The sequence below is a fragment of the Canis lupus genome, chromosome 9 (genome assembly GCF_011100685.1).
Source record: "Canis lupus familiaris isolate Mischka breed German Shepherd chromosome 9, alternate assembly UU_Cfam_GSD_1.0, whole genome shotgun sequence".
NCBI lineage: Eukaryota > Metazoa > Chordata > Mammalia > Carnivora > Canidae > Canis > Canis lupus.
In genome coordinates, this window is record NC_049230.1 from 6,929,273 (window position 1) to 6,955,897 (window position 26,625).

Genomic DNA, 26,625 nt, shown 5'->3' on the forward strand with positions numbered 1-26,625 from the left:
CAACCATCAAGACCCAAATGGGATTTTATTGTTACACCGCCAAGTAACAAAACCAGATTCCCTCCTCTGCCCCAACCAGACTCTTCCGAAATGACTGTTGGCTCCTTCCCCAACCATCGGAGATGCCCTTGCCCCGGATGTGGGCTCAGGACCCCGTCCCACTAACAGCTCCCTTCCCCCTTCCATCTCCAAGGCTGAGTCCGGCCCCAGGTCTCTACAGGGTTTTGGCAACAGGGTTCTATCCAGGGCTGGGAGGTCAGGAAGTCCTGTCATCCTGGCCATGCCTCCTGAGCTTACCTCCCTTCCCCAGTGGCACTGAAAGCATGGAGCTGCTGGGCAGACACCCTCATAATTCCTGGGTCTCAGAAGCCCCAGCTTTCTGAGAGCCTGAGCTCCTGCTCACTGGCGACCCCATCTGCCCAGCCTCCATCTCCCATTTTCTGCTACACCCCATCCAGGCTTGGGGGCAGGAGGGCCGGTTCCAGACAGGACCCCTCAGGTATGCCGGAAGCGTCCGTCTTTGCCGTGGGTGCTTGTGCCGTGAGCCAGGCGGGGCCCACGGGCAGCCCGTCGGGAAATACCAGCTGGGTTGGAGTGAACAGTGAGGGGTGAGGAGTCCCCGGGGCCTGCAACAGGGTAAGGGCCAGGAACAGGGGTTTAGGAATTCCTCTCACTCCCTCTCGGGTCACCCCGTGGCCTTGAACTCCTTGGGGGCACAACCCCAAGATGCCAGTCTCACAGATACTCCGTGAGAACCCGGTTTCCAGCAATGGGTAGCCATAGGTACGGGGAGCTCAACATGCCTCCTCCCTGGGCTGGCCAAGGGCTCCCGTCCCCATTCCTTCCTTGGGTGGTACTGACCCGTGCTCTGGCTTGGAGGGAGTTTGACCTTGGCCAAAGGCAGCGTGACCTTCCCCAGATGCCGGGTACCAGGGGCTGGGTGTCCGCACACTGGCACCCTGTGATCCGAGACACTCTCCATGGGACGGGGCCCCAGGAGGTGTGTCTTGGGGCGGGAGAGCTGTGTGGGAGAACAGTGAGGTGAGTCGGGGCTGTATGGGATCTGCTACACGGATCTGCCCTGTATGCCTGCCCCCCTGCCTGCCTCCTATGCCAGCCTGGGGGACAGGGACTGAAGGTGTCCTGGGGCCTCTGGAGGAATCCAGCCCCCAGGTTCCCATCCACAGCAAAGGGGCGCAGACACGTCATCCCCCAGTCTTTCGTCTCACCCCTTGCCCCGTGACCTCAAAGGACCGGGACCTCCGCTTCCTCCTCTTGGCCTCCAGTGACTCCTCCCGTTTCTTGCCCGGGCTTTTCTTCTGGCTGCGCATCCAGGGCCCGGTGCCGTCGCCACTGTGCCCGGCTGCCTGGGACGGGGCCTCGCCTGTGCTGCTAGACAGGTTGTCCTCACTGGCAGCGTGCTGCAGGGTGGGGCTGGGCGGCCGCTTGCAGGCCAGAGGGCCGGGTGGCTGCTCGTCAGCCTCGCTGGGCGAGTGCGGAGACAGGCTGCCGCGCTCCCGGGCAGGTGGCAGCAGGTGGCGCCCCTCGCTGCCCAAAGCCCGCGAGCGCCGCCGCGCAGCCTTCACCGAGATGCACTTGGTGCCGGTCAGGATCTCCTTCCTCTCTGCAGCGGGACAGAAGGAAGGAGCACCCAACCTGGGGTCAAGACCACATATCCCTCCCCCTCCCACAACCTCCCACCCCCTCCTTCTCCTGCTAATAAAGGAGGACATGAGCAGATCCAGAAGGCCTGGGTCCCAATTCCAGCCCTCGCTTGCTATTTAAGAAACTTGGGGCAAATTTCTGAGCTTTACCTTCATCTGTAACTGGGGATGAAGTTACATCCTGAAACTAACCCTGTAGGGTTACTGTGAGGACTAACTGAGAAAGTGGGCTTCGGGGTGGGGATTCCATCTATATTTGCTCTTAGAATTACTACTGGGTGGGAAGGGGGGACAGGATCCTGAGTGCCATGTGCTCCCCATTCGGACTTCTGATTGTGTCCTCAGCCCTCTGTGCGTCCTTGAGCAGGTGGCTAATCCTCTCTGGGCACTGGGGCCTCTGTATAGAATGGGTAGCTCCAAAAGCTACCCATTTGGTGACAAAGGGTGTCACCAAAGGGTGACAAAGGCACACAAGGTGCATCCAGCAGCGCACAGGGCACGGACTGGGTGATCTGAACAGTTCAGATGCTGCTGGGCTCACGTTGACCGGGCTGGCAGGGGGCGCACCTTTGGAGGACAAGGGGATCTCCGACAGATTCTCGCTGCTGTCGGGGGAAGAGGTGATCTGGCTGCTGGGGCTGACCAGGCTGTCCTGAGTGGGGGCCTGCAAGTGAAGTGGTTGAGAAGACAAAGGCATTGGACCCACCAGGGGCCTCGTGTCTTACTCAGCAGAGACAGCGGGGCCTCAGGGGTGAAGGCCATCTTGGGAAGGCTCCACCCCAACCACGGGGTGTCTACCCTGTGCCCCCACCCCCGGCAGTGGCGCTCCATGCTCACCTCCTGGGTCACCAGGCTGCCGATCTGGATGGGGGGTGGGGTGGGCACAGAGGAGCTCTTCACCTGCCAGGCTCGAGGACTGGCTTTGAACACGCGGTTGGCTTCACTGAGGTTGGCAGAGGAGGATGGCGGCTGTTGACTGGGCTGGACCCACTAAGGTCCCAACTCCACCCCAGGGTGGGGAGAACTGTTTGTGTGACGGGAGAGAGAACCTAGGGGTCCTGGCTCCAGACTTGTGCCACCTTCTCCCTTTCATTCCTGCCCCATGGACTTAGCCCCAAACTGGGTTGGCATCCCTGGGATACAGCTCAGCGGGTGGTGGCTCAGGCTGGCAGGACTGGCTGGAAGCGGTCTCTGGCCTCACCTCTCCGCGCTGAGGGGAGGGAGGATGCTGTCCTGCAGGCGCTGGACTTCAGAGCTCAGCGTCTTCACATTCTCTGGGTCAGACTCTGGTGTCAGTGTGGTTCCTGCTGGGGTAATTTTGGGCAAGGAGCTGTCCTGGGGAGGGAAGGTGGCAGGGGGAGGACAGTCAGAAGACTTGGTCTTGGACCAGGTGACGGCAAAGGGTGACAAAGGCACGCAAGGCGACTAGGGCCTAGGTGTGGGGGAGGAGAGCAGTGGGTTTGTATTCTGGCTCACAGGGGCTAAACTGGGGTCTGCTAGGCATCCCCAGTAGCACCGCCTGATGACCTGGTCTTCTTGGGGGGGGGGCATTTGTGATTGCTCAGATAACCAATCCTGACCCTCAGACTCTGGGTGGGGACAAGTGCCAGAGAAGAATGCCCTGGGACAGGCACCTTACTGGGTCGAGGCTTTGGGCGGGGTGAGAAGGAAGGAGGGCCAAGTCCCTGGGGTGCCAGCCAGCCTGGTCCCATCTGCACCCCAGCGACCTGCAGGCACTGCCTGGGGCATCCCCCCCTCCATCCCTACCTGTGCTTATGCCCAAGCCCAGGCCTGCCCACGCTCCCACCTGCAGGGCCCTGGAGGCCACCCGGTCCATGATGGTGGCCCGCTCCAGGCTGCCCTCCTCCAGCTCCCGCAGGTACACTTCATACAGCTCCTCCAGGTGCTGCGGGACGGCCAGGTTGTAGTCTGGGGGGGGGGGGGGGTGGAGAGAGGGAGGGGCAGGGCTCAGCGCGTGCCCCGGGTCCCTCCGCGGGCCTCGGGTCCCTCCGCGGGCCTCGGGGGCCCCTGGGTGGCTCGGGGCGCGCGGGGCCTACCGTCGATGACCTGGCGCTGGCCTTGGATGATCTCGTCGCAGAGGCTGCGGTGCTGCTCCAGGCGGCGCACGGCCTCGCGGCGGTGGCGGAGCGCGCCGTCCCGGAGCAGCGCGTGCGACTGCATCTCCGTGTTCTCCACCTCGAGCTCGTGCACGCGGCACAGCAGGCTGAGCACCTGGCGCTGCTCCTCCGAGCCGATGCGCCGTGGCAGCGTCTCCTCCAGGCGCCGGCCCCGCGCGCGCAGCTCCCGGCAGCGCTGCTCCAGCGCCAGCTGGGGGCCGGGGTGGGGGGTCAGCGCCCGGGCTGGTCCTAACCCCCACACCCGACCCCTCCAGCCCCCGAGCACCCTCCAGGCTGAAGCCCCATTCTGAGCCTAACCCTCAAACCTTCGTCTTGGGCCCTGCAACAGGGGCTGCCCCCAAATGGCCCCTCTGGACACACTTTCTGGCCACCCTGAAACAATCTGCCCCTGGAATCAGCTCCATGGATACCGGCCGACCCCAGCCCCTCTGACCCCCTCAGGGCTCATCATGGCCCCCCAAAAGCCCCTGGTTTGCGTATGCTCCAGAACAGAAAGAAGATATCCATTATCTGGAAAAACCCTAATTAAAATACTGACTACCATTTTTTTTTTTTGAGTTCTTGGTATGCAAAAGGCATTGATTTAATCTCTCCAATAACCCCACCAGGACCCCACCAGGACTACTTCCATTTTGTAGATGAGGAAGCGAGTCACAAAGGAGGAATTTAGCAAGCTCACAGAGGATCTGAGGCCTGAGCTCCCAGGTCTGAGTCCTCCCGCACCCCATCCCCAGCCCCTTCTGGCGTGGGCCTCTCAGGCCATTCCCTCCTGCCCCCAGTCCCAGGCACCTTCTGCTTCCTCAGCTTCTTCTGCTCCCCCACCAGGGCGGCAATGCTCTCCCGGGCCGAGGCCACCTCTGGGGGCTCCAGGGTGTCTGGCTGGTCATCACCCGTGTCCGAGTCCTTCTCGCTGTCATCCTTGGTGTAGGATTCCTTCCGCTGCTCCTCCCGCCATTTGAGCGCCCTGCGGGACTTCTCGTGCTCCCAGCTGTCACAGCCCCACCCCAGGGAGGCAGGGGAGTCAGGCCGCGGGGTGGGGGGCATAGCGTGCGGCTACAGTTCCCAGCCCCTCTGTCCCAGGCCCCAGAGTGGGACGTGGACGGCCCCGGGGCAGGGGGTGCTTACCCAGCAATGGTGAGCAGGTGGCGGGAGGTGTCAATCTGGACCTCCATGGCGTGATTCTCCAGCTCCAGCAGGCGTCTCCGCACGTCCATCTGCTCCTGGAAAGCGCTGATAAGTTGCTCCCGCAGCTGTCCCATCTCGGCCTGCTCACCCTGCGCACTGTGCAGTTGGACCTCGGCTGCCCAGAGGATGCGGAAGTCAGTGGAGGCAGGAGGGTCAGGCCAGGAAGGTCTGGGCCTATTTGGGGCCCGCCCTTATCCCTTTCCTCTTCTTCTTCTTCTTTTTTTTTTTTTTTAAGATTTAATTTATTTATTCTTGAGAGACACACACAGAGAAGCAGAGACACAGGCAGAGGGAGTAGCAGGGTCCCTGCAGGGAGCCCGATGCGGGACCAAATCCCCGGACCCTGGGATCACGGCCAGAGCCAAAGGCAGGCGCTCAACCTCTGAGCCACCCAGGCGTCCCCCTCTTCCCTTTCTTCCCAAACTACTTCCTGTCTGACCAACTCCTCTCAAAAGACCTCCTAGATTATTACTACTTCCTCCCACACCCCATTTCCACAATGAGTCTTCAGGCTGCAGCCCAAGGGGGACTCTCATCTCCTCTGCATGAACTGGGCTTCCACTAGCCCTTATAGCACCAACTATAAAAAGGTGCCCCTTAGACACTTGTCCTCTGTTGGAAAACCATCAAAGCAAAGACAAATCTACAAGAGAAAGGTACCCGTTCCGCTGGGCACAGCCTCACAGCCCTGAGAGTGGGCCCCCACCCCCCGCAGCTGAACGCTCACATGTGTCTCACTTGTGTGATCTCATCTAATCTTAATTAACGTTAAATCTCTGGAACAGAGATCACCGTTCTGTCTGACACTTGAAGGACAGAAGGTGCAGAGCGGCTGAGTGATTAGCTAGCCCAAGGCTACCTGCCCAGAAAAGCCTGAGCCTGAGCCTGACCCCTGAGCAATCTGAGACAGGCTAGGAGGGCTGCCCGAGATGGGCTCCCACAAACGCAGACCCCCTCCCCCGCCCCCGTCACACACACCTTGGATGTGGCGAATGTCACCCCGCTCCAGCCGGCCCTGGGCCGGACCCCGCCCACCCTGCTCATCGATCTTGCATTTGAGCCTCTGGATCTCGCCCCGAAGGTCCGAGATGATGCTGGTGTACTGGGCGATGTGGTAGGAGACGTTGAGCAGGTTCTGCTTCACCTGTGGGGGCACAGCACGGGGGGCAGAGCAGGTCCAGTCACCCCGGATGCTGGGGCCAGCCTGCAGTGTCTTCTCTTTCTCTCCCCCCGCCCAACCCGGCTTCCAACCCCACAACCTATCACACTCCATGCCTCTACCAGACCCAGACTCCCAAAATGCTGCTTCCTCTGCTCATCAACCTTCAGTGACTCCCTACTGCTTGGGAGGAATGCTCTAATTCCTTCACCTGGACCCACCACTATCTCAGTTTCTACCTTAAAATTTTTTATTTATTTAATTTAGAGATAGAACATGCACGAGCCAGGGGAGGTGCAGAGGGAGAGGGGGAGAGAATCTCAAGCAGACTCCACGCTGAGCGGGGAGCGCCATGTGGGGCTAGATCCCACAACCCTGACATCAAGACCTGAGCTGAAATCAGGACTGAGCCACCAGGGCACTCCTCTCAGTTTTCATTTGATCACTGCTCCATCGGGAACGTTCTGCTCTGGTTGATGAATTGTCCTGTTGTCCCCACTCCTATCACAGATACCATCTCCTTCCTGCCCTTGAAACCACACGCTTACTGCTACCCACCTCTTCTAGAATGTGCTCCCCATCCTTCAGAGTCCCACTCACAGTCCCCAAAAAGCTCCACCAGGCCCTGCCACCCCATCTCCTCGTTCCTTCGCTGTCTCAGCATCTGCTGTTGGCATCACTTGCCACTATTAATAATATTCTGAACCATCAATGAATTGTTTCAGGGACAGGCCTCCTCCACCCGTTGAGTTTCCGGAGGGCTGGGGTAACACACAAAGCCCCTGGGACGGTGGCTGTGAAGTGTCGTGTTGCAGGAGTGTTGCTAAGTTCTATCTGGCGCGTGTCCATTCCCACCCTTCCACACACGTGGCTTGAGAGAGGCTTCCGGGGGTCCTAACGCCTTTGCCCGAGGGTGACAACGTGGGCTCGGGAGGCAGGCAGGGCCACTTCTATAGGGTCTCAGTGTCATCCATCACTGCCCAGCTGGGAAGTCACTTAACTTCCTTCAGCCTCACTTCCCTAAACTTGGAGATGGGAGTGTAGGGAGTTGGGCCTCGCTTGAGGAGCAAAGGAGGCGACACAGGGAAGCGCTCAGAATCATGACGGCCTGACAGTTAGATTGGGGGCTTTGAAAATGTCAATGTCCGAATGGGCAACTGGAAAGGAAAACCGAGGCTGGCAGGGGATGGGGCAGGGGGCGCTCAAGTGACCTTGAACAAGGCGGAGGGGACCCTCGGGAGCAGTGGGCTTCCAGCAGGTGCACACGCTTCCTGGCAGGCGGGGAAGGGCACGGGGTGACACGGGGCTGGGGAAGGAGGCCAGTGCCACGGTGGCCGGCTCCAGAGGGTGGGGTGGGGTGGCAGGGAGCCCTCCGGGGCCCGCATCTTGGCTCAGGAAGGGCCCTCACCCTGGTCTTGATGTTCTTGGCCCGGCCGGCGTAGGTCAGGGTGTTCCGGGACTCCTCGAAGGCGCTGCTGGCGGGGCTGATGTGTGCGATCATCACGGTGCGGCTGTTCCCGCCCAGGGAATCCTGGGTGGCAGGGAGGGTGGGCTGCGGTGGGCCCGGGACCGCCTCCCCAGGGTCCTGGGTCCAGCCATCCCCCCCTCCTTCTGTCCCTCCTTCCACTTCTGGTTTCTGTTCCAAATTTCCATTTGAAACTTTCCAGTATCTGACCCGGGTCAGTCCTCACCCCCACCCCCCCCATTCCCCCTACCCCCGTCGCTTTCCCTTTCCCTCCCCTCATACAAGAGAATGAGAAAAGGCAGCAGCCGTGGCAGCTGGGAACCCGAGTGGAAAGGTGTCCTGTGGGCTCCCTCTCTCATCACCTCTAGCCTCTCAAGTGACCCCCAGGCCCCCCATTTCTGACTGCTGATGGTACTGCCCTTTTGGCTGGAGTGAGGGATGGGGGACAGGGGCCCCGGGCATGAAGGCTGAATGTGGCCTCATTCCATATGAAGAGCCCTGGGGATGGAGGAGGGGAGGGGAGTGGGGGTGGGAGGTGGGGATCCCCGACTCACACCCTGAGTTAGCAGCACAGTGGCCTCAGGCAAGCTCTTCACTTCCCTAATGCTTGGCTTCCTTGCTTTTTAAAAGGGCAGCAATCATGCCACGGTCCCACCTCCCAGCTTGTGGGCGCCCTGGTGGTGGCAGGCTGGTGGCGGGCTGGGGTGACGCTGCAGTTATACGGGGCCACAGACTCTGTCTTCCAGCACTTACTACCGTGGGCCCTGGGGAAGGCTACTTAACCCCTTTGCGCTTAGTTTTCTTGTCTGTAAATGGAAATAGTATTTCCCCGACGGCCGAGGTTGCTTCAGGAAGGAGGGAGCTAGTCTAGTTGGGTGAGGTCCAGCCAGGGGCAGGTCCCCAGACAGCAGACACTCTGATTCATGAGGCTGACGACCACTGGAACCCCCAAATCCAGGCAGGTCTTGGTCCCCTCAGACCTGCAGCCCTTGGGGGGGGGGTGTCAGGTGCCGCGCCTTTCCTTCCCTGCTGCCCACTCTTGGGTCAGGGTCACCTCGTAAAATTTGAGTGTCAGAAAAACAAGGAATGTTTTTTTTTAAGTATAAGTATATCCCAAATGTTGTATGGGACATACTTATGCTGAAACAAATTCTGTTGTCTATCTGAAATTCAGCTGTAGCTAGGTGGCCGTTATTTTTTAAGATTTTATTTATTTATTTGAGAGAGAGAGGGAGAGTGAGCATGAGCAGGGGTGGGAAGGGGCAGAGGGAGAGGGAGAAGCAGACTCTCCGCGGAGCAGGGAGCACAACTCGGGGCTCTATCCCAGGACCCTGAGATCATGACCTGAGCCAACAGCAGACACTTCACGGACTGAGCCACCCCGGCGCCCTGTATTTTTATTTGCTCAATCTGGCAGCCCTACTCCGGGTGCCCAGCGCCCCGGCCGGTGCAGCGGTACCTTCAGGAGCCGGGTGAGCTTGCTGTCCCGATAGTTGATGTACTTGTTGCTGCTCTTGTCGCTGAGCGCGTTGATGCAGTTGCCCAGCGCCAGCAGCGAGCGGTTGATGTGGGCGCCCTCCTTCATGCGCTGCCCGCGGTTCTGCGTCTGCAGGGTGAGCGGGGGCAGGGGACGGGCTTCACCGCTGCCCGGGGGACCCTGGGCCAAGGCCCCTCCCTCTCCCTTGGGGCTCAGAAATGTGGCGGTGACCGAGGGCCTGGTCTCGCCCTCCTCCCAGGGGTCATCGAGGGCATTCGAGAAGGTGAGAGAACAGGAGGGACGGAAGGCTTCTGAGGACCGTTGAGAGTCTGGCTCTCTGTCTCCCCCCCGGGGGACTGGCCCCAGGGCCCCAAGAATGACACAGCAGGAGGCTGAGGCTTCCCTGGTGGCGGCACCTGGCTCCAGGGCGCCCCGGGGTTCAGGGGAAGGAGGGAAGTGTGTGTGTGTATGGGGGGGGGGGGGGCAGAGAGAGAATGTGAGGGAATGAGTGTGTGTGTGTGGAAGAAAGAATGTGTGTGTGTGAGTGTGTAGGGAAATGAGTGTGCCAGCACACGAGTGTACGTGTGGGTGCTGGGTTCCTGTCCTTTCCTTGGGCCCACGGGGACAGTGTCAAGGCCGAGGAGGAGGCTCTGCTCAAAGCTGCCTGGCTCTCAGAGCTGCAGCCTCGGGGCACCCCCCCCGCCCCGCCCCGCTGCTGCTCCGCTGTGTCCCTCCAGGAAGGCCTTCCTGGGAGAGAGGGGTGGGTGTGCTTCCTGAACCCCCCTGTTTAAACCTAATCCCACGTGTTCGAACATGAAATCTCCCTGGCCGCTGGCCTGTCCCTGACATTTGCTAGCAGTGACATCACCTGGCCTCATCACTGGGGGGACCGTGAAACCTCCCGGTTTGCCCGAAGGAGGAGGACCCGGGGCCTACCCAGTGGGGGGCACTGTTGGAACGGGGACACCCCCCCAGGCCACAGCACCAGGTAAGCAGGGCTTAGCGGCGGGACCAGACAAATGCTCTGAGAACTGGCGATGGGCCTTCCTCTCTCCTCAATGTGGCAGGCAGGGCCCCCTGAGTCGGAGGGTCGTCTCCCCCATCCCAGCTCCTCATCTGGGCCCACGCACCCCCATTCCCGCTGACCTTCCTCCAGGGCCGCCAGTCTCCTTCCTGGAGAAACCCTCCTCATCCCCTGCCCTATCCTACAAACAGTGGGGATACCCCCTTCCCCTCCTGTTCCTCTGTGACACTCCTCAGTCCCTTACCAGGCTCCCCCCCGCCAGGATGGCTTCCTGCCGATCCCTGGGGAGCAAGGAGGTCAGCACCCCTGCCCTCTCCCCAGCCCCCCAGAACATTCTCCCCAGTCCGGGGGGAGCTGACCTCACCTGGGAGGCACGTTCAGAGCCCGCCAGGTCAATCATGAACAGGCGGCCCTGCCGCACCTCCTGCAGAACGTTCTTGACCCGGCTGCGCTGGCGCACAGCCACCTGGAGCACGGCGTGGGAGCGAGAGGACGTCTGGTTGGCAGCCGTGGGCTCCTGGGTCCTTTGCCGGTTCCCCTTCATGAGCAGCTGCATGATCTGGGTGCGCAGTGGGTGGGGAGGACAGCACTGTTGGGGGACCACGGGGTTGCCCCCGCGCCCTGCATCTTGGAGGCTGGGGTGGGTCAGTCTGGAGGCTGGTTGCCTATTACGGCCCGCCCTGGGGTCAGCGCAGCGGGGGCACAGGGGCAGGGGGCTTCGGGGCGGGATCCTCTGTGTCTGCCCCTGCCCCTGCTCCAGCCCCCCCGCCCCAGCCTCAGCCCCCACCCTGGCCTCAACCTCCCCCCCTTCTGGCCCCGTCCCAGTCCCTCCCATGGCCCCTGCCCTTGCCCCCGCCTCTGCCCCTCCCCTGGCCCCTGCCCCTGCCCTTCCCCCTGCCCCGGCCCCTGCCCCAGCCCCAGCCCCAGCCCCAGCCCCTGCCCCAGCCCCTGCCTGGGCCCCTGTCCCAGCTGAGGGGGTAGCGACTCCCTGGCTGCAGTCCTCTGTCCCCTCCTGCCCCACAGGGCAGAATGTCCCTCTCCACTGCTCCGCTGGCTGCACAAGACTTGCCTCTTTGGCATTGATAGTGGAGACCTCGGTGATCCCAGCCACCTGGATCACCCCTTTGGAGTCCTCTCTCAGCTCTAGGTACCCCAGGGCGGGGTTCAGCAGGTCCCGGATCATCTCATTGTAGATCTGAGGGGGCGGCCAGGGGAGAGGCGGGGGACAGGTGTCACCAGGAGCCTAAGGGCTGGAGGTCCAGACAGGGACCAAATCCCCATCCGTCTTGAGCGAGAAGGGGACAGGCGCTGCCACATTCTGAGCCCCAGCCTGGGAGCTCCGGGCTCCTCCCAGAGAAACTCTGGTTAAGGACAAAGACCCCGTCCTTTCTATGGGCTGGGGGGTCAGGGGCCTTTAGCATCCACAGGGAAACCCTGGGCGGCCAGAACCCAGGATTCAGGAAGCTTCAGGACCAGGTGGGATCCCCTTTGCTGGCAGGCCCGGCGCTGAGCAGAAGAGGGGGACCTGACCGATGGCCAGCCCTGCTTGTTGCTAGGCAACCCTTCCGTTACTTCTCCGTGCACCCCCCCCCCCCCCCCCCCCCCCCCCCCCCGCAGGTGCATCTTGCTGGCTGAGTCAACGCCTGCTGGCTGAGGCTGCAACGCTTCCCTGCCCTTCCTGAGCTGTCACCCAGGAGATCATCAGCTCCCACAGGGAGTCGGGGCAGCCAGGAGCCAGTCGGAGTGCAGCCCCCTGGCGTGTCTGCTTCTTCTGTCCCCTGCACACTGTCCCCTGGCTGCAGGGTGGTGGCTCTCCCTCGGCTGGGCGCTGGGGGCTGTGGCCGGTATAAAGGCCGGCAGGTTCCGGCCTTCCCGGGTATGTGGGTCTCACCTGTCCCCATGCACATGGTGCCTGGAGATGGCGTGGCAGGGCTCACACTGTTTGGGGAAGGGGCCCTTGGTGATGGCGAGGGGCTAAGCCATCTGGGAGGGTGGCTGAACGCTTTGCTTAGGGTCGAGGCTACTTTGACGTGTGGCATGATGGCTAGGGCTTGGCTTTCTTATTTTATTTTATTTTATTTTATTTTATTTTATTTTATTTTATTTTATTTTATTATTTTATTTCATTATTTTATTTTATTTTTTTCAGGGCTTGGCTTTCAAGCTCTAGGATCCTGAGTTTGAATCCCTGCCCCCTCGCTCACTGGCTGATGTTGGCCTAGTGGTGTAACCTCTCTGGACCTCAGATTTTTGCAGAGTGGGGCCGACATGCGTGTGGCTGTCCGAGGGGCCTCTTGCCTAAGCTGCGGTCAGGGGAGGGCTCACCTCCAGGTAGGACATGGACACCTCATACTCCATGTCGTTGCTGGTCTCCTCAATGGCACGGAAGAGGTCATTGAGGGTCCGAACGTAGATGCCAGGCTCGTGGTCTGTGCCCAGCATGGTGTAGGTTTTCCCACAGCCTGGGGCAGAACAAGGTGGTGGGTGAGCAGGGTGGGGGTCGGAAGCGCGGCTTTGCTGGACAGGGGCTCCTGGCAAACCTGGGAACTCCCCGAAAATGGCCAGGGAGGCAGGGGGTGGGGAGGCTGGCGTTCTTGACTGGGGAAGGGGCCTCTGGGGTCAGAGGGCCCTGTGGGCATTTGGATCAGCACAATCCTTGATTCCCCAACCTCAGCTGGGGCCAGAGTAGTTCCCTGATGGAGGCCAAGGGGGCTTGGTCCTCCAGGGGACGGATGGGGCATGCAGTCTTGTCCCACGGGCTGGGCCCCTCCCTCACCTGTGGGGCCATAAGCAAAGACAGTGGCATTGTAGCCTGAGATGACGCCGTCGATGAGGCTCTTGGTAGTGGCCTGATACACCATCTCCTGCCGGGAAGAGCAGACCCGTCAGGGGCCCGGGGTACAGGCAGGGCAGAGCTCGCATACCAACTGGCGCGTCCTGGGCCCCAGCTCGGGCAGCTTCTGTTTCTGGGGCCCTCAGCCCGAGGAGAAGCAGGGGCGGGGAGTGGAGGCTGGGGGTCTCTGCTTTCGCCCCATGGGGGACACCAGCCTGAGAAAGAGCTCAGGACACCTGAGACACCTGCTCCCTACCCCTCCCTGCCCCGACGACGCATTACATCTGCTCCTGGGAGCATCCCCCAGATGGCCAAGACAGGGGTCCCTGGGAGGGTGTCAGCTTCCCCGAGTCTCTGCTCCCTGCACCAGATGGGCTTCACGCGCCCTCCTCCAGCTCCCGTGGGGGCCAGCCCGGGGGTGTGGCAGGTGGGTGCCCACGTAGGGTGGCTTCCGCACACCGACTCAGATGTGTTGGTGCAGGAGGCTGGGCTCAAGCCATGCAGGTACAGGCACATTTGCATGCATGAGGCCCCGGGAGAGTGGGAAGCCAGAGAGCAAGCAGTGGAGGGAAGGCTGAGGGTCAGTGGCAGGTCCCCTGCAGGCTCCGTCCTGGGTGGGGGGGATGGGAGGGAGGACAAAGGTTGGAGAGAAGCTCCTGTATGTCCCTAGGCCCAGACCCTCCCTCACCTGGGTGGCAGTGAAGTCAAAGGCCACGTCAAACAGGTAGGACTTCTCCCGGGAACGGTGTGCCCGCAGGATGTCGTCAGGGTCCTCCATCGGGTCCATGAGAACCACCATCTGCAAAAGGCCCCGAGGGGCCTCTGGCTGTCACCAGGGAGCCATGGGCTCACATTGAGGTCATAGGTTCCCGAGCCCAAGCCCAGCCTTGCCCCATCGGCTCCTGGGTGTCTGATCTGGGTGCCTGGCTCTGGATGCCCCAAGGAGAAGCCTCCTAACACCTAACATTGCCCCAAGGATGCTGAGAGGGCCATGAGGGACCTGAGCGGCCCTTCCTCTAATTGTGACACCACGCCCACGTACCTCTACTGAAGGGGGAGGAACAGCAACAATGGCTTCCATTTATTACATATTTATTGTGTGTGTCGGGACCTGCTTTAAGCACTTTGGACACATAGACTTGCTCAACCCCCCGCTCCAAGGCCAGTTGGTGAGGCCCATAATCATTCCCATCTACAGATGAGGACATGGGACCCAGAGAAGTCACTTGTCTAAGCTCACGTACCAGCAGGTGGGGGAACCAGGACTCAAAACCCGGGATCTGGGTTCAAAGCCTGCAGCCCCTTCCCCACTTCTGTGCGGCACCTGAGACCCTCCCTGCCTCACCCCTCTGCACCCTGCCCTCAGTCAGCAGGGAGACCCAGGGGTGGAGCAAAGAGCCACTGACTGCTGGGTGACGGGGGCAAGGAAAGCACGCTGGGCTTGGGGACTGTCCACTGGTGTCAGAGAGGGAGGCTTGGGTTGACTTATCAATGGTCCCTGCAGCCTTGAGCCTGAGCTGGGGGTGGGAGGAGGGGCTCAGGGTTGGAAGCTAGGATGATGCTACAGGTTGGCCATCCCTGGGCTCCCCTCCCTGCCAGGTAGGGGCATCTATGCTCTCTGTATGCATGTGGGGGTGGGGGGCGCTGGGAGGATACACAAGGGACCTCACCAGGCTCCTCCTCTGCTCCAAGGTAATCAAGGGACCTATTTTCCAGAACAATCTCCAAGCCTGCTCCACACCCAGCTCCACTCTGCCCTTCCCTTGACCTGGGTGTCCTGCGTGTGCTAAGCCCAGTCTTGGACTCTGAGGGAAGGAGCGGAGGAAGGAGGCTGAGTCTTGGCCAGAGGTTCTTGGCCTGGGGAAGGAGGAGAGAGAGACTGCCCAGACTCACGAAATGCCAGAAGACATTCAAAGATGCGTGGGAGGGCTGGAGCCAGGGGGCATTTAGGACAAGGTGGGAGAGTAAGTCAGGGCAAGGTCCGCATGCCCATGCTACCCTTGTTAGCAGAGTGGCCTTGAGTGGGCACTTTAACTGCCTGGGCCTGGGTCTCTTCCTCCGCCAGACGGGCCTGCAGGGCTATGGCGAGCCCATGAGATGATGTGTGTGGCGTGTGTGGGCACAGCACGGGGCATATGCTAAGTGCCCAAGGGTCTTCATTCAAGGGGATGTGAGGAGGGACAGCGGGGATGATGCAGGTGACACAGCCCCCCCCTCACTGAGGAGGGGGCCACCGGGATGCCACGGGCTCTGGGCCTGCCTGAGTTCCCTGGGGAGCTGAGCTGCCAGGTTGGGTCCCTGTCCTCCTCGGGCACCCCACACCTCCTTGGGGTGCCGCCTGAGAGGCAGTTCTGTGTTCAGGAGCACCCAGGCTCATGCTGGACAGTGAGGGCAAAACAAGTCCCGGCTGTGCTCTGGGGCCGATGGTGGTCGCAGGTGCCCTCCGCTCCCAGTTCCCACTGGGTGGTAAAGAGGGAGGGAGTGGGCACCTTCACACTCAGCCCCTCCTCCTGGCACGTAATAACAATAGCTCATCTTCACCCACTGCTTTCACATGAATTCGTAATTATTACTCTCAGATGGTGACACTGGGGCCCAAAGTCACATAGTTAAGGAATGGTGGGGCCAGGACTGGAGCCCTGGAAGCCTGGCTCCTGGGCTCCCTCCCCACCATTGTGAACCTCTCAATGCTCCTTCTCCTCCCTCGGGGGCCTTGCAGGGTGGGGTGTCGTGGTGGAAGGGTGTCCCCCTGCCAAGTGAGGCCTCAGCACCCACTATGCCCACCAGCCCTACCTAATGTGACTCTGGTGATGAGATGCTGACCAAAGAGGCAAACTGAGTCCCAACAGAGGACAGGCACTGAGGAGGATGGGCTGTCCTAGTGCCATCCTAGGTTGCACAGACCATGACAGAGCTCCCATCCTAGGCCGGTGACAGCCCTGAAAAGGGCTTGAGAACAGACAAGGCATGAGGGGCAATCACCCCGAGAGACAGACGGGCTGACAGTGAGGTAGCAGGAGGCCAGCCTGGAGGCCAGCCCGGCTCCATACCTTTGGGAGATCCACAGTGGGTCCCTCTGGAGGCAGCCCCTTCGAGTGCCAGGATTTAGAAGGTCCCGTCCTGGAAGGGCCACAGCTTGGGACTCCCACCAGACTCCTCACAGCACCTAGGTGTGTGTTGATGTCAACTCCCTGCCCCTTCACTACCTGGATGCTGGCAGTAGGTACACACCTGTGCTCACTGTGCGTAGACTGGTCTGACTCTGGGGATCCCAGCAGGGCCCTCTCTGGGGATTCTCATGGAGGACGGAGGACAGAGTGGGTAAGGCATCCCCCCCAGGAGGCCCAGCCTCGAGAGTTTCACCTAGAAGTCTCATCCAACCAGGTAATTTCAGGTAGACCAGGTGGCAGGGGTGGGGTGTGGGGTAAAGCTCCAGATGGGCTGGGCAGGGGTTTTGTGCAGGGAAAGAATGAGGTCGCTGACTTGGCCCGCTCGCAGCTTGCCAGAGGCTGGGTGGCCACAGGGAGGTGAGTGCAGGGCGTCCGGTCCCACACTGTCACGTGGAGTGCCCACCTGTCCCCAGCCACCTCCTCAGGGCTTCAGCCCCAATGCCCTGCCAGCCTCCTCCAGGATCCGGTTCCCGTCTCAGGCCCCAAAGCCAACAGCATAAGCTCTGATCAAGTTTCAGACCCCAATGAAGACAGAGCCGCCTACAAGTCCCCTGGCATGGGTCCCAGTGGGGTGCAGCAGGAACCTGACCAGCCGAGCCAGCTCTCACCCCTGAGGCGCCAGCGCTCCTGCTGCCGCGGGGAGGGCCGGCCGGCTGAGGGGCACCCTCTGGGGGTCTGCGGTGCAGGGGGGAAGTGAGCAGCATGCACAGATGCTCATCACCCACCGATCACCTTCCAACAGCCTCTGGGCACTGCCGAGTTCAAGGCACCCCGGACATTTGGTTCCTTTGCAGTCCAGACTCCTGAATCAGTACATTGTCAGCACAGCTGCCGTGACCCCTCTTAAAGAGGTCTTTGTCTGGGTCTCCATCTGCCTGGTCCCCAGCCCACGCCCCCCCCTCCCGAGCATCACCCCCATCCCTGTCCACTCGGCCATACAACGGAGTCCCTGTGCCCCTCGGCCAGGTGAACTGGAGCTGAGCCGCGGAGGGCTGGGGAGGGGGAGCTCCGGGCTGCCGCCCCAGAGAGCCGCACAGGGCGCGCAGGGCAGGGGGGCCCTGTGTATACCAGGCAGTAAGGGAGAGGTGGTGTCCCCGTGGCTGACTCGACAGGAGGCAGAGTGTAGGGAGGGCCACTGATCCTGCCTTACGGCTACAGGAAGGCTTCCTGGAAGAGGTGGTGCCAGCACGGAGTCTTAAAGGATCAGCAGGCCTTGGCAGAGAGACGGGAGGGGAGGGGAACATTCTAGAGAAAAGCGTGAGCAAGGCCATGGGGTGAGAGGCAGGCTGTGGGCATCGGTTCTCGGCTCAGAAATCTCAAGGGGGTTCTTGTGAGACATGCAGGGTTTCGGGGAGCGCTCAGGGCCTTCCCTCCTGTCCTCACTCACGGGATCTCCAGAGCATGAGCCCAAGATGGCCATAGAGGCGAGCCACGTGCTGTTCCCTGTGCAGCCTCCAACGCACCCCCTAAATGTCACCCTGGCCGGCGCCCAGCGTATGCCTGAGGAATGTTTGCTGAATAAAGCCGCCTTTGGGGGAGCTCTGTGTGTGCCGGGCGCAGTGCTAAGTGCTTTGCACACATTTTCCCGGACACTCCCAGCATCCCTCCGCTGTGATGGGGAATCGGATTGCTGATATCCCAAAGCTGCACTGCCAAGCTCAGAGCTGGTCCCAGGATCCGGGCTCCCCCGAGCACCAGGCCACCCACCACCCCTGCCTCCCGAGTGAAGGAGCGGAGCAAAAGCAGCCTGGCTGGGCAAATGCCCACCCGCTATGCGTTGAACTGTGGCCTCCCCAGATTCAAACGTTGAAGTCCTAACCCCTCAGAACCTCAGAACGTGACTTTATTTGGAGACGGGGTCACTGCAGATGTAACTGGTTAAGATGAGGTCACACTGGAGTAGCGGGGGCCCTAAACCCAGTACGACCGCTGTCCTTCTGGAAAGGCCGAGTTTGGACACAGACACGTGTCGCGGGAAGAGGACCTGAAGGGACACAGGGACAAGACGGCCGTCTGCCAGCTGAGCAGGGAGGCCTGGACGCATCCTCCCCTCGGGGCCCTCAGAAGGAGCCAACCCTTTGGGCTTTCTGGCCTCCAGGATGGTAGGAGAATCGATTTCTGTGGTTAAAGTCATTTCGTCTGTGGTATTTCGTTATTTTGGTCTTGCAAAGTGTACCATTACCCAAGGCAGCCTCACCCGCTGCAGGGAGGGGGGCGCGGTCTGTCGGAACCTGGCCCCTCCCTCAGCCCTGAGGTGGCCCTCACCTTCACCATCCCCGGGTCATCCTCTTTCCCGCCCATGGCAGGCTGGCCGCCTGCCCCTGGGAGGCTCCGGGGGGACATGGATCACACAGCGTCCACAGGGGCCTCCCAACGCTGGCGAGAGGGCCAGGAGCGGGAAGGCGGGCTCTGCTCCCCAAATTGCCCCAAGTTCCAGGCTTCCGGGCTCAGCAGAGGCCCCCTTGCCTCCCTCTCAGACCTGCTCTTAATTCAGGGCAGATTTTGCCCTTTCCACGGTTCCAGACATTGAGCCTGGAAGCCCAAGATCCATGGGGCAGGACGGGGCCTCGGGCTAGCGGGCGGATGTGTGGAAACTCTGTCCCCGTGTAGACGGGGCTCCTCCCCAGCATCTCCTAGGTGAGAAATACCTCGGACAAAGCGTAACACGAGTTCTTCCGGCTACGCGCCACTAAGCTGCCTGCGCTCTGCTCAGCGTTGCAGTTTTAATTGGCTTCTTCCCGGCCTCCAGGTGGTGAGACACAGGCCAGGGTTGCTCAGTCCTGGCACTACTGACACTCGGGACAGGCTCGCTCTTAGGGGACCTGTCCTGTGCACTGCAGGCCGCGTAGCAGCATCACTGGCCATCAGGTGCCAGTAACACAACTTCCTCCCAGCCATGGCATAGCCAAATGTCCCCTGGAGGGCAAGAATCAGCACCCCCCCGCCCCGCCCCGACACTGAAAACCTCTGACCTACATCATTCCTCCTCAAGCCTTTGAGACTGGCAGTGAAGATCTCCAAGGAAAGGGGTGCCATAAATCGGGTTTGGGGGTCAACACTGCTGGGGGACCTTGCGGAGACGACATCACCTCTCTGGGCCTCAAGTTCTTTCCAGTTAGAAGTTGGGGAGGGCCGACAGGGCCATCGCCTTGAGAGAAGAGCTCACACCAACACAACCAGCCTACTCAGGAAGCCCCAGCTGAGAGGCAGACTCTGGGAAGGCCCCAGTCTGGGAGATTCCAGCTCCAGTCCAGGGAGCCCGGCAAGCAGCCCCGTTATTCTCAGGGTGTAAACATGCCAGGGCAAGACTAAAGCTGACTCCAGGTGGGTAGCGCCCTTGTGAGGCTGCTTCTGGATTTTTGTTTGCTGTTTCTTTAAGAAGGAGAATTTGTTGCTGGTCGGGTTTCTAGTTGTAAAGGTACCATCCTGGGAGCGCTCTCAAGAATGGAGACTTTGAACCCAAGAAGGCTGTCCCCTTCAGGCTAGGCAGAAAGGATGGGAGGGGAGCCCGCCGAGCTCATAAAGCCACCAAGGCCCAGCTGGCTGCTCAGCACAGAGCCACACCTGCCCAGGCCCCCACCTGCCTACAGGACTCTGGGGGCCCTGAGGCCCAGGATGAGGGGAGGCCTCACCTCGAGGGTGTAGATAGGGCTGCATCCGGCATGGCTTGCAAACACCTCCATTGGAGTCCCCCAGGGACCATGCAAGAGGCCGACCCCCAGGCACTGCCCAGAGTCACTGAATCAGCGTCTCTGGGGAAGCAGCCGCATGCAGCTGCTTCTTGACCTAGCACCTGCCTCGCACCCATCCAGTCACTAGGTGTGAGGATCCTACATCCTGGCAGCCTTATTCCCAACGGCCAAGAAGTGGGAAACAACCCGAACACCCATCACCTGATGAGGGGCCAACAAAATGTGGTGCATCCATCCCCTGGGATGTCATCCAGCCTCAAAAAGGAAGGAAGTGCCGACACTGGGGAGTGGGGAATGGGGGCCACCCTTGAAAACGTGATGTTCAGTGACGGAGCCAAACACTAAGGACCACAGAGTGCAAGATTCCATTTAATGAAGCGTCCAGAATCGGCGGATGCATAAAGATGGAAAGTAGACGAGTGGTTGGCTGGGGCAGGGAGAGGCCGGGGAGATGGTTGGGGAGAGGGTTGGTGGGGGGGCACATGGTAGAGAACCCTCAGATCCCTTCCCAGTCACTCCCTGCCAGGCTTAGCTCTTTGGGGCAACAGGGCCGAGAAGCACCCGGAGGGTGGGTGGGTAGGGAAGGGGGCTGAAGGTGGGCGCCCCCCACAGCACCCATGTGTGACCCTTGGCATCTGTCACCCTACACTTTCTTTCTCTTTCGCAGGAGCTGTGCCTGTGGCTGGGCTCTTCCTGCCATGATCTCCTGTAAGCCTCCCAAAGCTCTCGGGCAGAGCGGGGCAGATTCTTAATGCCCAGTCTTCCAACCAGGACAAAGAGGCTGGAGGCTGGCCAGGACCTGAGGGCCTGGGCGTGGCTCCTCGGACAGGACCCCAGGAGCCCAGGGGTGACAGTGGGACTTGGAGGAGACAAAGGCTAATTAGGGGATTACACATATTGTCGGTGACTTAAATCCTGTAGGCAAACCACCTGGAAGGCAGGGAGGAGGGCCAGCAGGCTGTGGGCTAGGTTGGAGGTGGGGAGCGGGAGGGAGGATGTAGAGCTTCTCCTACCCGGGATCTTGTGGGCCCCAGCAGCCTCTCGGCTTGCACCTGCTCTCTCTTCGCGGTCGTCGATGGGATCCCCGAGGGGTCTGGGGTCAGGGTCCAGCCCCGCTCAGGTACTAGTAGAAGACCGAGCTCCTACCGACAGTCTTCCAGGAACACATGGGTGGGGAGGTGACCATTTGGGGACCGTTGGGGTGAGAGCTCTGACACAGGAGGCGGGCCAAGTGTCACTTACCTCTAGGCTGGAAGCCATCCCGTATTTCAGCCCTTACATAAACTACCATCTATTAGACCCCTACTGTGTGCCAGGCGCTTGGAAGCACTGTGCATACATTAGCCCACAAAAACCTCCGAAGGTCTTATGATTCTGGTGCTGGATTGCAAGGGGGACCCTAAGACCACAAGCCTGCCAAGGCCCCCAGACCATCCCCTTTACGAATCTCCACCCTCACTCCAGCCTCCCCAGAATCCAGGCACACTGGCCTCCTATCCCCGGAGCACACTTTGCCTGTGGGAGTGTCCACCTCTGCAGAGCCTTGTTGCTACAACCTGAGCATCTCCAGAACAATGCCTAGCTCTGAGGGAGGCTGTCCTAGGACCCCTCATGGTGGCCCAAGCCAAGTCGGTCCACCTTTCTCGACTCAGAACCCACTGCGAACCCACGATGGGTGGGCCTTGGCAGCATGGCTCTCTGCTGACCACCAGGACTGACAGTGGCCCCCGGGCTGCTCTGCTCAGCGGCTCCTCTCACCCCCAGGTCTGCGACGGCAACATCCAGGGAAAGGTAACTCACCCAACACAGAGGGGAGGCAGAGCCCAGAATCCCAGGCTAGAAGAATCTGGGTTGGGGAGCTCCTCTGTGGCACTGAGCCACATGGACCAAGGTGGTCATGAGTAAGAGAGCAATGGAAAGCGGTGGGTACGGGGCAACTCTTCATCCCAGCCACACATGCAGGGCACCATGAGGCGGCTTGGGCCCTCCTGCATCTTGGCTAGGAAGAGATTCTGTGGCCATGGTGTCCTGGGGATGCTCCCAAGGTCCCCCCATTGGCCCTCCAGGGTCCAGACCTCAGGTGGAAGGAACAGCGCTACTCGGTCAGCGAAGGCAACGGAGCCTGCATCCCTGAAACCCCCCCAGGGTTGGAGACACAGGCTGGGAGGGTCAGGCCTGCAGACACACTGTGGGGGTCACCGGAGAAGGACAGAAGCCTGGGGGTGGGAAACGGGGTCAGAGAGGAAGGCAAGGCAAGTGGGCCCTCCCTCTGGCCTCTCGGACCCCTGTGTCCCCCTCCTGCTTTCCAGGGCCCTATTTGTCAGTGGAGGGATGGCAGGGTTTTAGGAGGTTCCCAGCCTGCCACGTGCTGTGGCTATTCCAAAAACACAGGCCAGGCAAGCCCTCTTCGAACCCCGTGGGGACAGGAGGCGCTTGAGGCCAGAAGCCCAGAGCTTTCTCTACAGGCCCCGGAGTCTGTGCTGACAGCCTCGAGCCCATACTGCTCAGAGGAGCCTCCCTGCATCTCTAAGCTGACAAAGGAGAAGCCCTGTTAGGACTGCCCAGCCCAGAACCTTCTTAGAGATACTGCTTGGCCTGATTGGGCGGGACCCTCCCTCTCTGTTCACAAGGACAGAAAGGAGCCAGTGTGTGGCGTGTGTGGGCACACAATGGGCTGCGCCCTAGAGAGTGCTTCCATCAACGCCAGTTAATATCCATCAGCCCCCACTCCGGCCGGGAGCCAGGAGCAGCCCAGAAAGAGAACCATCATTGTCCCAGCCCCGAGGACCTGATATTCTGGGGGACAAGTTGGACAAACAGGGAGTGGCCCCTGCCTGGAAGGAGGTTTCTTCCTCCTTCCTCCTTCTCGTGGGCCAACCCAGCAGCTCTGGGGAGAATTCGGCCGCTAATTGATGCTGTCCACTCACAGCTATTAACTCCTACTGGGTACCAGGTACCAGGGAAGCACCAAGCAGGCAGTAACCTACAAAGACCTTCTAGAGAGGTCCTTACGGCGGCAGATGAGGCGGGTGAGGCTCCTAGAAGCAACCTGCCCAAGGCCACACGGCTGGCAGTGACAGGACCTACCCCGCACCAGTCAGGTGTACTCACCCTCCTCCAGCCAGGCCTACGCAGGAGCCAGACAGGGTCCTCCCAGCCACCCCCTGCTTTCTCCGAGGTCTCTGAGGAAGGCTACCCTTTCCCAAGAGTGAACAGAGGAGGGGCACCTGAGCGGCTCTGTCCATTAAGGGAGCCAACTCTTGGTTTCGGCTCAGGCCCTGATCTCAGGGTCCGAGATTGAGCCCCCCATCAGGCTCTGTGCTCAGCACATAGTCTGCTTGTCCCTCTCCCTCTCCTCCTCCTCCTCCTTTCTCTCTCACAATCTCTATCTCTCATAAAAAAAAAAAAAAAAAAACTTTCAAAAAAAAGTGGCCAGAAGAGGAAATCAGGAGGCTGGTGAGCCCGGGCTCTGCTGTGCCCATCGGAGCTGAAAGAAGAGGCAGGGGTGGGCACCCGTCCTTAGGGGAGCCCAGAGGCAGGCGGGCATGCAGGCTGGCTGGCCTGCCTCCAGCTCACGTCTCACGGCCCTTGGGCTTCCTGAGTCCAGCCCGCCGGGCCCAGCAGGTGCCCACTCGGGCCCTTCGCTGTACGGCGCAGTGCCGCTGGACTTCTCTGACTCGCCAGGATATCCTGGCATCTCGATGAGCCCCGACAGTCAGGAGAAACCAGCAGCAGCAGCCGCCGAGCCGTCCCCACCTCTGTGCCCACCCCCACCCCGGCACCTGCACCCTCACCTGCTTACCCAAACAGACCTCCGGGCCGTGGTCTAAGAGTGCGCCGTCTGGCCCCTGCCACGTCCCCCGTTGGCCCTCTCTCTCCTGCTTGAGCCACACTGGCCTTTGCTGTCACCCTTTGCCTTTGCACGTGCTATGGCCTCTGGCTGAAAGGTCTCCCTTCACGCACGTCCAAAGTACCCTTCACCTCTCCTGCTTTGCCTCGAGCACCATCTCCTGAGGGAGCCCTCCCCGACCTCTGACCTCTGCGTCAATGACCTCTGGGTCCTGGCCCAGGACCACACATGCATTTCTCCACCGGCCTCTTTGGGGTTAATTCTTTGATTAGCATTTTGTCGCCCTGTATGGGACCCTAAGGTACCGGAGGAAGGGCAGGGTCTTTTCTGCTCTCTGTGGTTTCCAGCTCTGAGCGCTGCCCCAGTGTGTTGTGGGTACTTGGTAAAGATTTGCCTCCTGTGCAGACGGACGTGGGACTCGCCCTGCCCACCTCATCACAGCGACATGAAGACCAGGAGAACAACCAGATATCCAAAGACTTCACGAAACACAGTCTTTGCAAAACATGAACCGGGTGTAGGCTTGAGCTCTAGACCACGTCGGGCCCATGGAAGGTATGTGAAATTTTTATGGCTGGATTGGGGAGCCCAGGCCCTCCCTCCACCACACACACTAGGGAAGCTTTCAGCTCTCCTTGGATTAATCTGGGAAGGCTTCCTGGAAGAAGAACCCTGGTTTTCTTGACAGTGTCATCAATGACACAACTAAGGGTTCAGTGGATGGAGGAAGGGTGATGCTGCAAGCCACAGGGGACCCTCCTGCCCCACCCGGTGAGCAGGTGCCTGCCCTGCCAGGTGTGAGCAGACCTCTGCCCTGCCCTTTCAGCTCCCAGCCACAGCCCCGGATACCTGCTCGTCCACTTTATGGGCGATGAGCGTGGCTCCTTCCTCCAGCTCTGCCACGCTGATGGGCCGGACCCGGAGTGCCACCTAGGAGGGAAGGCACATCCCCGAGATTAGAAGGAGAGGGCCGGGCGGGGCAGATGGAGGGACGAGAGGACCCCGGGATTCCCCTGGGCAAGCCCCCTGGGTACTCCCCTGTGCGGCCATCCCAGGCCCCCTTGGTCTTAAGGAAAACACAGTGGTTCAAGGCCACCACCCGGGTGGGGAGGAGGGGAGGGTCCACGGCAGGTGGGCACCGTGTGAGCCTCTGAATTTCCCCAGGAGCCCAGGCCCCAGGGGAGAGAGCTGACTGCTCCTCCAGCCTGCATCAGTCACACGCCCAAATAAAGCACCTGCAGCTCCCCAGGGCTTTGAACCTGGAGCCTGGGCACTGGAGCAGCCCCGGTTGGTGGTGGGCCGGGGCTGAGGCTGGGCCCACGGAGCTTCACCTTGATGTCCTTACAACCCGTGACCGCGTTCCTACCCAGCACAGCACCATGGGGGTGCTCCCTCCTCTCCCCACTCTCCAGCCAGTAAGAGCTGGTGGGTCTTCATCCTGTGCATGCGTCTCAGGATGAGACCCAGAGAACAAGGGGGTGCATTTCTTCTGCCGGCCAAGGGGAAATGCCTGCTGGGTATCCTGATGGAACCTCACGCCAAGTAAGAACATCACCCTCCAAGGGACCTCTGCTGTCTGCTAGATCATCTTTACCGGCGGCCTCCTTGGCCAAACCCCACACCCCATGAGTGGGAGAGGAGGATCCTCCATCCCTGCCCCGGGGGGATGGAGGCCATGCAGGCCAAGGCAGCCATTTTCAAGAGGCACATTCTAAACTGCCAGAGAGAATATTCCAGAGCCTGGGGCTTTCTTGGGGCTGCGGTCAAACTCCTCTTTGGAGCCATAAATTTACCCTGTAGAGGCAGGGTGTCTGGGGGTGGCATTATCCTGCAGTTGGATTGTCACCCACCTGCTGGTGACACGGTCCTCCCTTCCAAGGCCTTGGGAGTTAGGGTATGGGCCACCCCAGGGTGAGGGAGGGGAGGGGCAGTGACCTTGGGGTCACTGAGCCTCCCCCTCGATGCTTTGACATGGCACTGCTGATAATCGGGAGTCTGTCTTTTTTTTTTTTTTTTTAAGTAGATTCCACACCCAGCATGGAGCCCAACACGGGACTTGAACTCACAACCCCAAATTCAAGACCTGGACTGAGAGCAAGAGTCAGATGTTTAACTGACTGAGCCGTCCAGGCACCGCCAGGGGTCTGTTATTCAGTCGCTACTTGCTCCGGAGACCCTCACTCACACCTCATCTGCCCCAGCCCCCAGGGCTCAGGGAGGCGGTGCGTCTTGGTTGCTTCCACACTTCTCTGAAATACTGGACAGCATCTGGGCTGCAGCCCAGTAACCAGCCTCTCTCAACCCCATGCCAGCAGCTCCAGCACCTGGGAGGTGGGGGGGGTCCTGTCTGCCCACCTCTGATTCCCAACCCCTTTAAGCTCCAGACCCCACAGGGCTAGGGGAAACTCCCGCTCTCCGTCGCTGCCCCTGGCTTTTCTATTTTTTTTTTCCCCCCTGGCTTTTCTAGATCAGAGAGCAATCTCGCCCCAGAGACCCCTCTGCTCAAGCTTTGGGGTTTGGGGGGGTCCCCTGGTGGGAAGGTGTAAAGGGGGAGTGTGGGGTTGGAGCCCGGCTGCCTTCAGGCATCAGCAGGACGGCTGTGATACCTTCCTTCTTGGCATCCAGGACTTGGGGAAAGTTGCTCTGGACAGTCTCCCCCCCTCCAGCTCCCTCCTGCACCCCCACCCTCGAGACACAGGGCTGCTGTGACTGTGCCGGGTCAGGGCTATGGATGGGGGCGAGGAGGAGGTCGTCGGGGTCTCACCATGAGCTGCTGGTCCTTGGAGTCCCCGCTGTCCTTCATGCTTGCGGCGGGTGGAGGGGCTCAGGCGGCGACAGCGGGCATGGCCGAGCCGCCCGCCGCGGGTCCCTGGCAGCCCGGCTGCACCGCCGCTGCCTGACAACCCGAAACCAACAACGCGCCCGCGGCCAAGGGCGCCGACCGGGGGCGGGGCAAGGGGAGGGCCCC

General features: G+C 60.8%; 1 protein-coding gene across 2 annotated transcripts; it reads right to left on the bottom strand.

Annotated features, from left to right (window-relative positions):
- Positions 1–6: 6 nt before the first annotated feature.
- Positions 7–26,574, bottom strand: KIF19 (kinesin family member 19). Of its 2 annotated transcripts, none has more exons than XM_038546702.1 (20): positions 26,422–26,574; positions 24,507–24,587; positions 13,634–13,744; positions 12,889–12,976; positions 12,438–12,574; positions 11,182–11,307; positions 10,477–10,671; positions 9,071–9,217; positions 7,555–7,677; positions 5,966–6,131; positions 4,928–5,102; positions 4,592–4,790; positions 3,722–3,992; positions 3,472–3,593; positions 2,866–2,999; positions 2,502–2,607; positions 2,232–2,328; positions 1,230–1,624; positions 862–1,021; positions 7–626 (listed from the first exon to the last, which is right to left on the bottom strand). In XM_038546702.1, exons 1-20 carry the CDS (start codon positions 26,458–26,460, stop codon positions 496–498), a joined length of 3,003 nt encoding a protein of 1,000 aa, XP_038402630.1. In that variant the 5' UTR covers positions 26,461–26,574; the 3' UTR covers positions 7–495. The 2 variants fall into 2 exon arrangements, with proteins under 2 accessions (XP_038402630.1, XP_038402631.1); XM_038546703.1 differs by lacking the exon at positions 26,422–26,574 and adding an exon at positions 25,508–25,549.
- Positions 26,575–26,625: the final 51 nt, after the last annotated feature.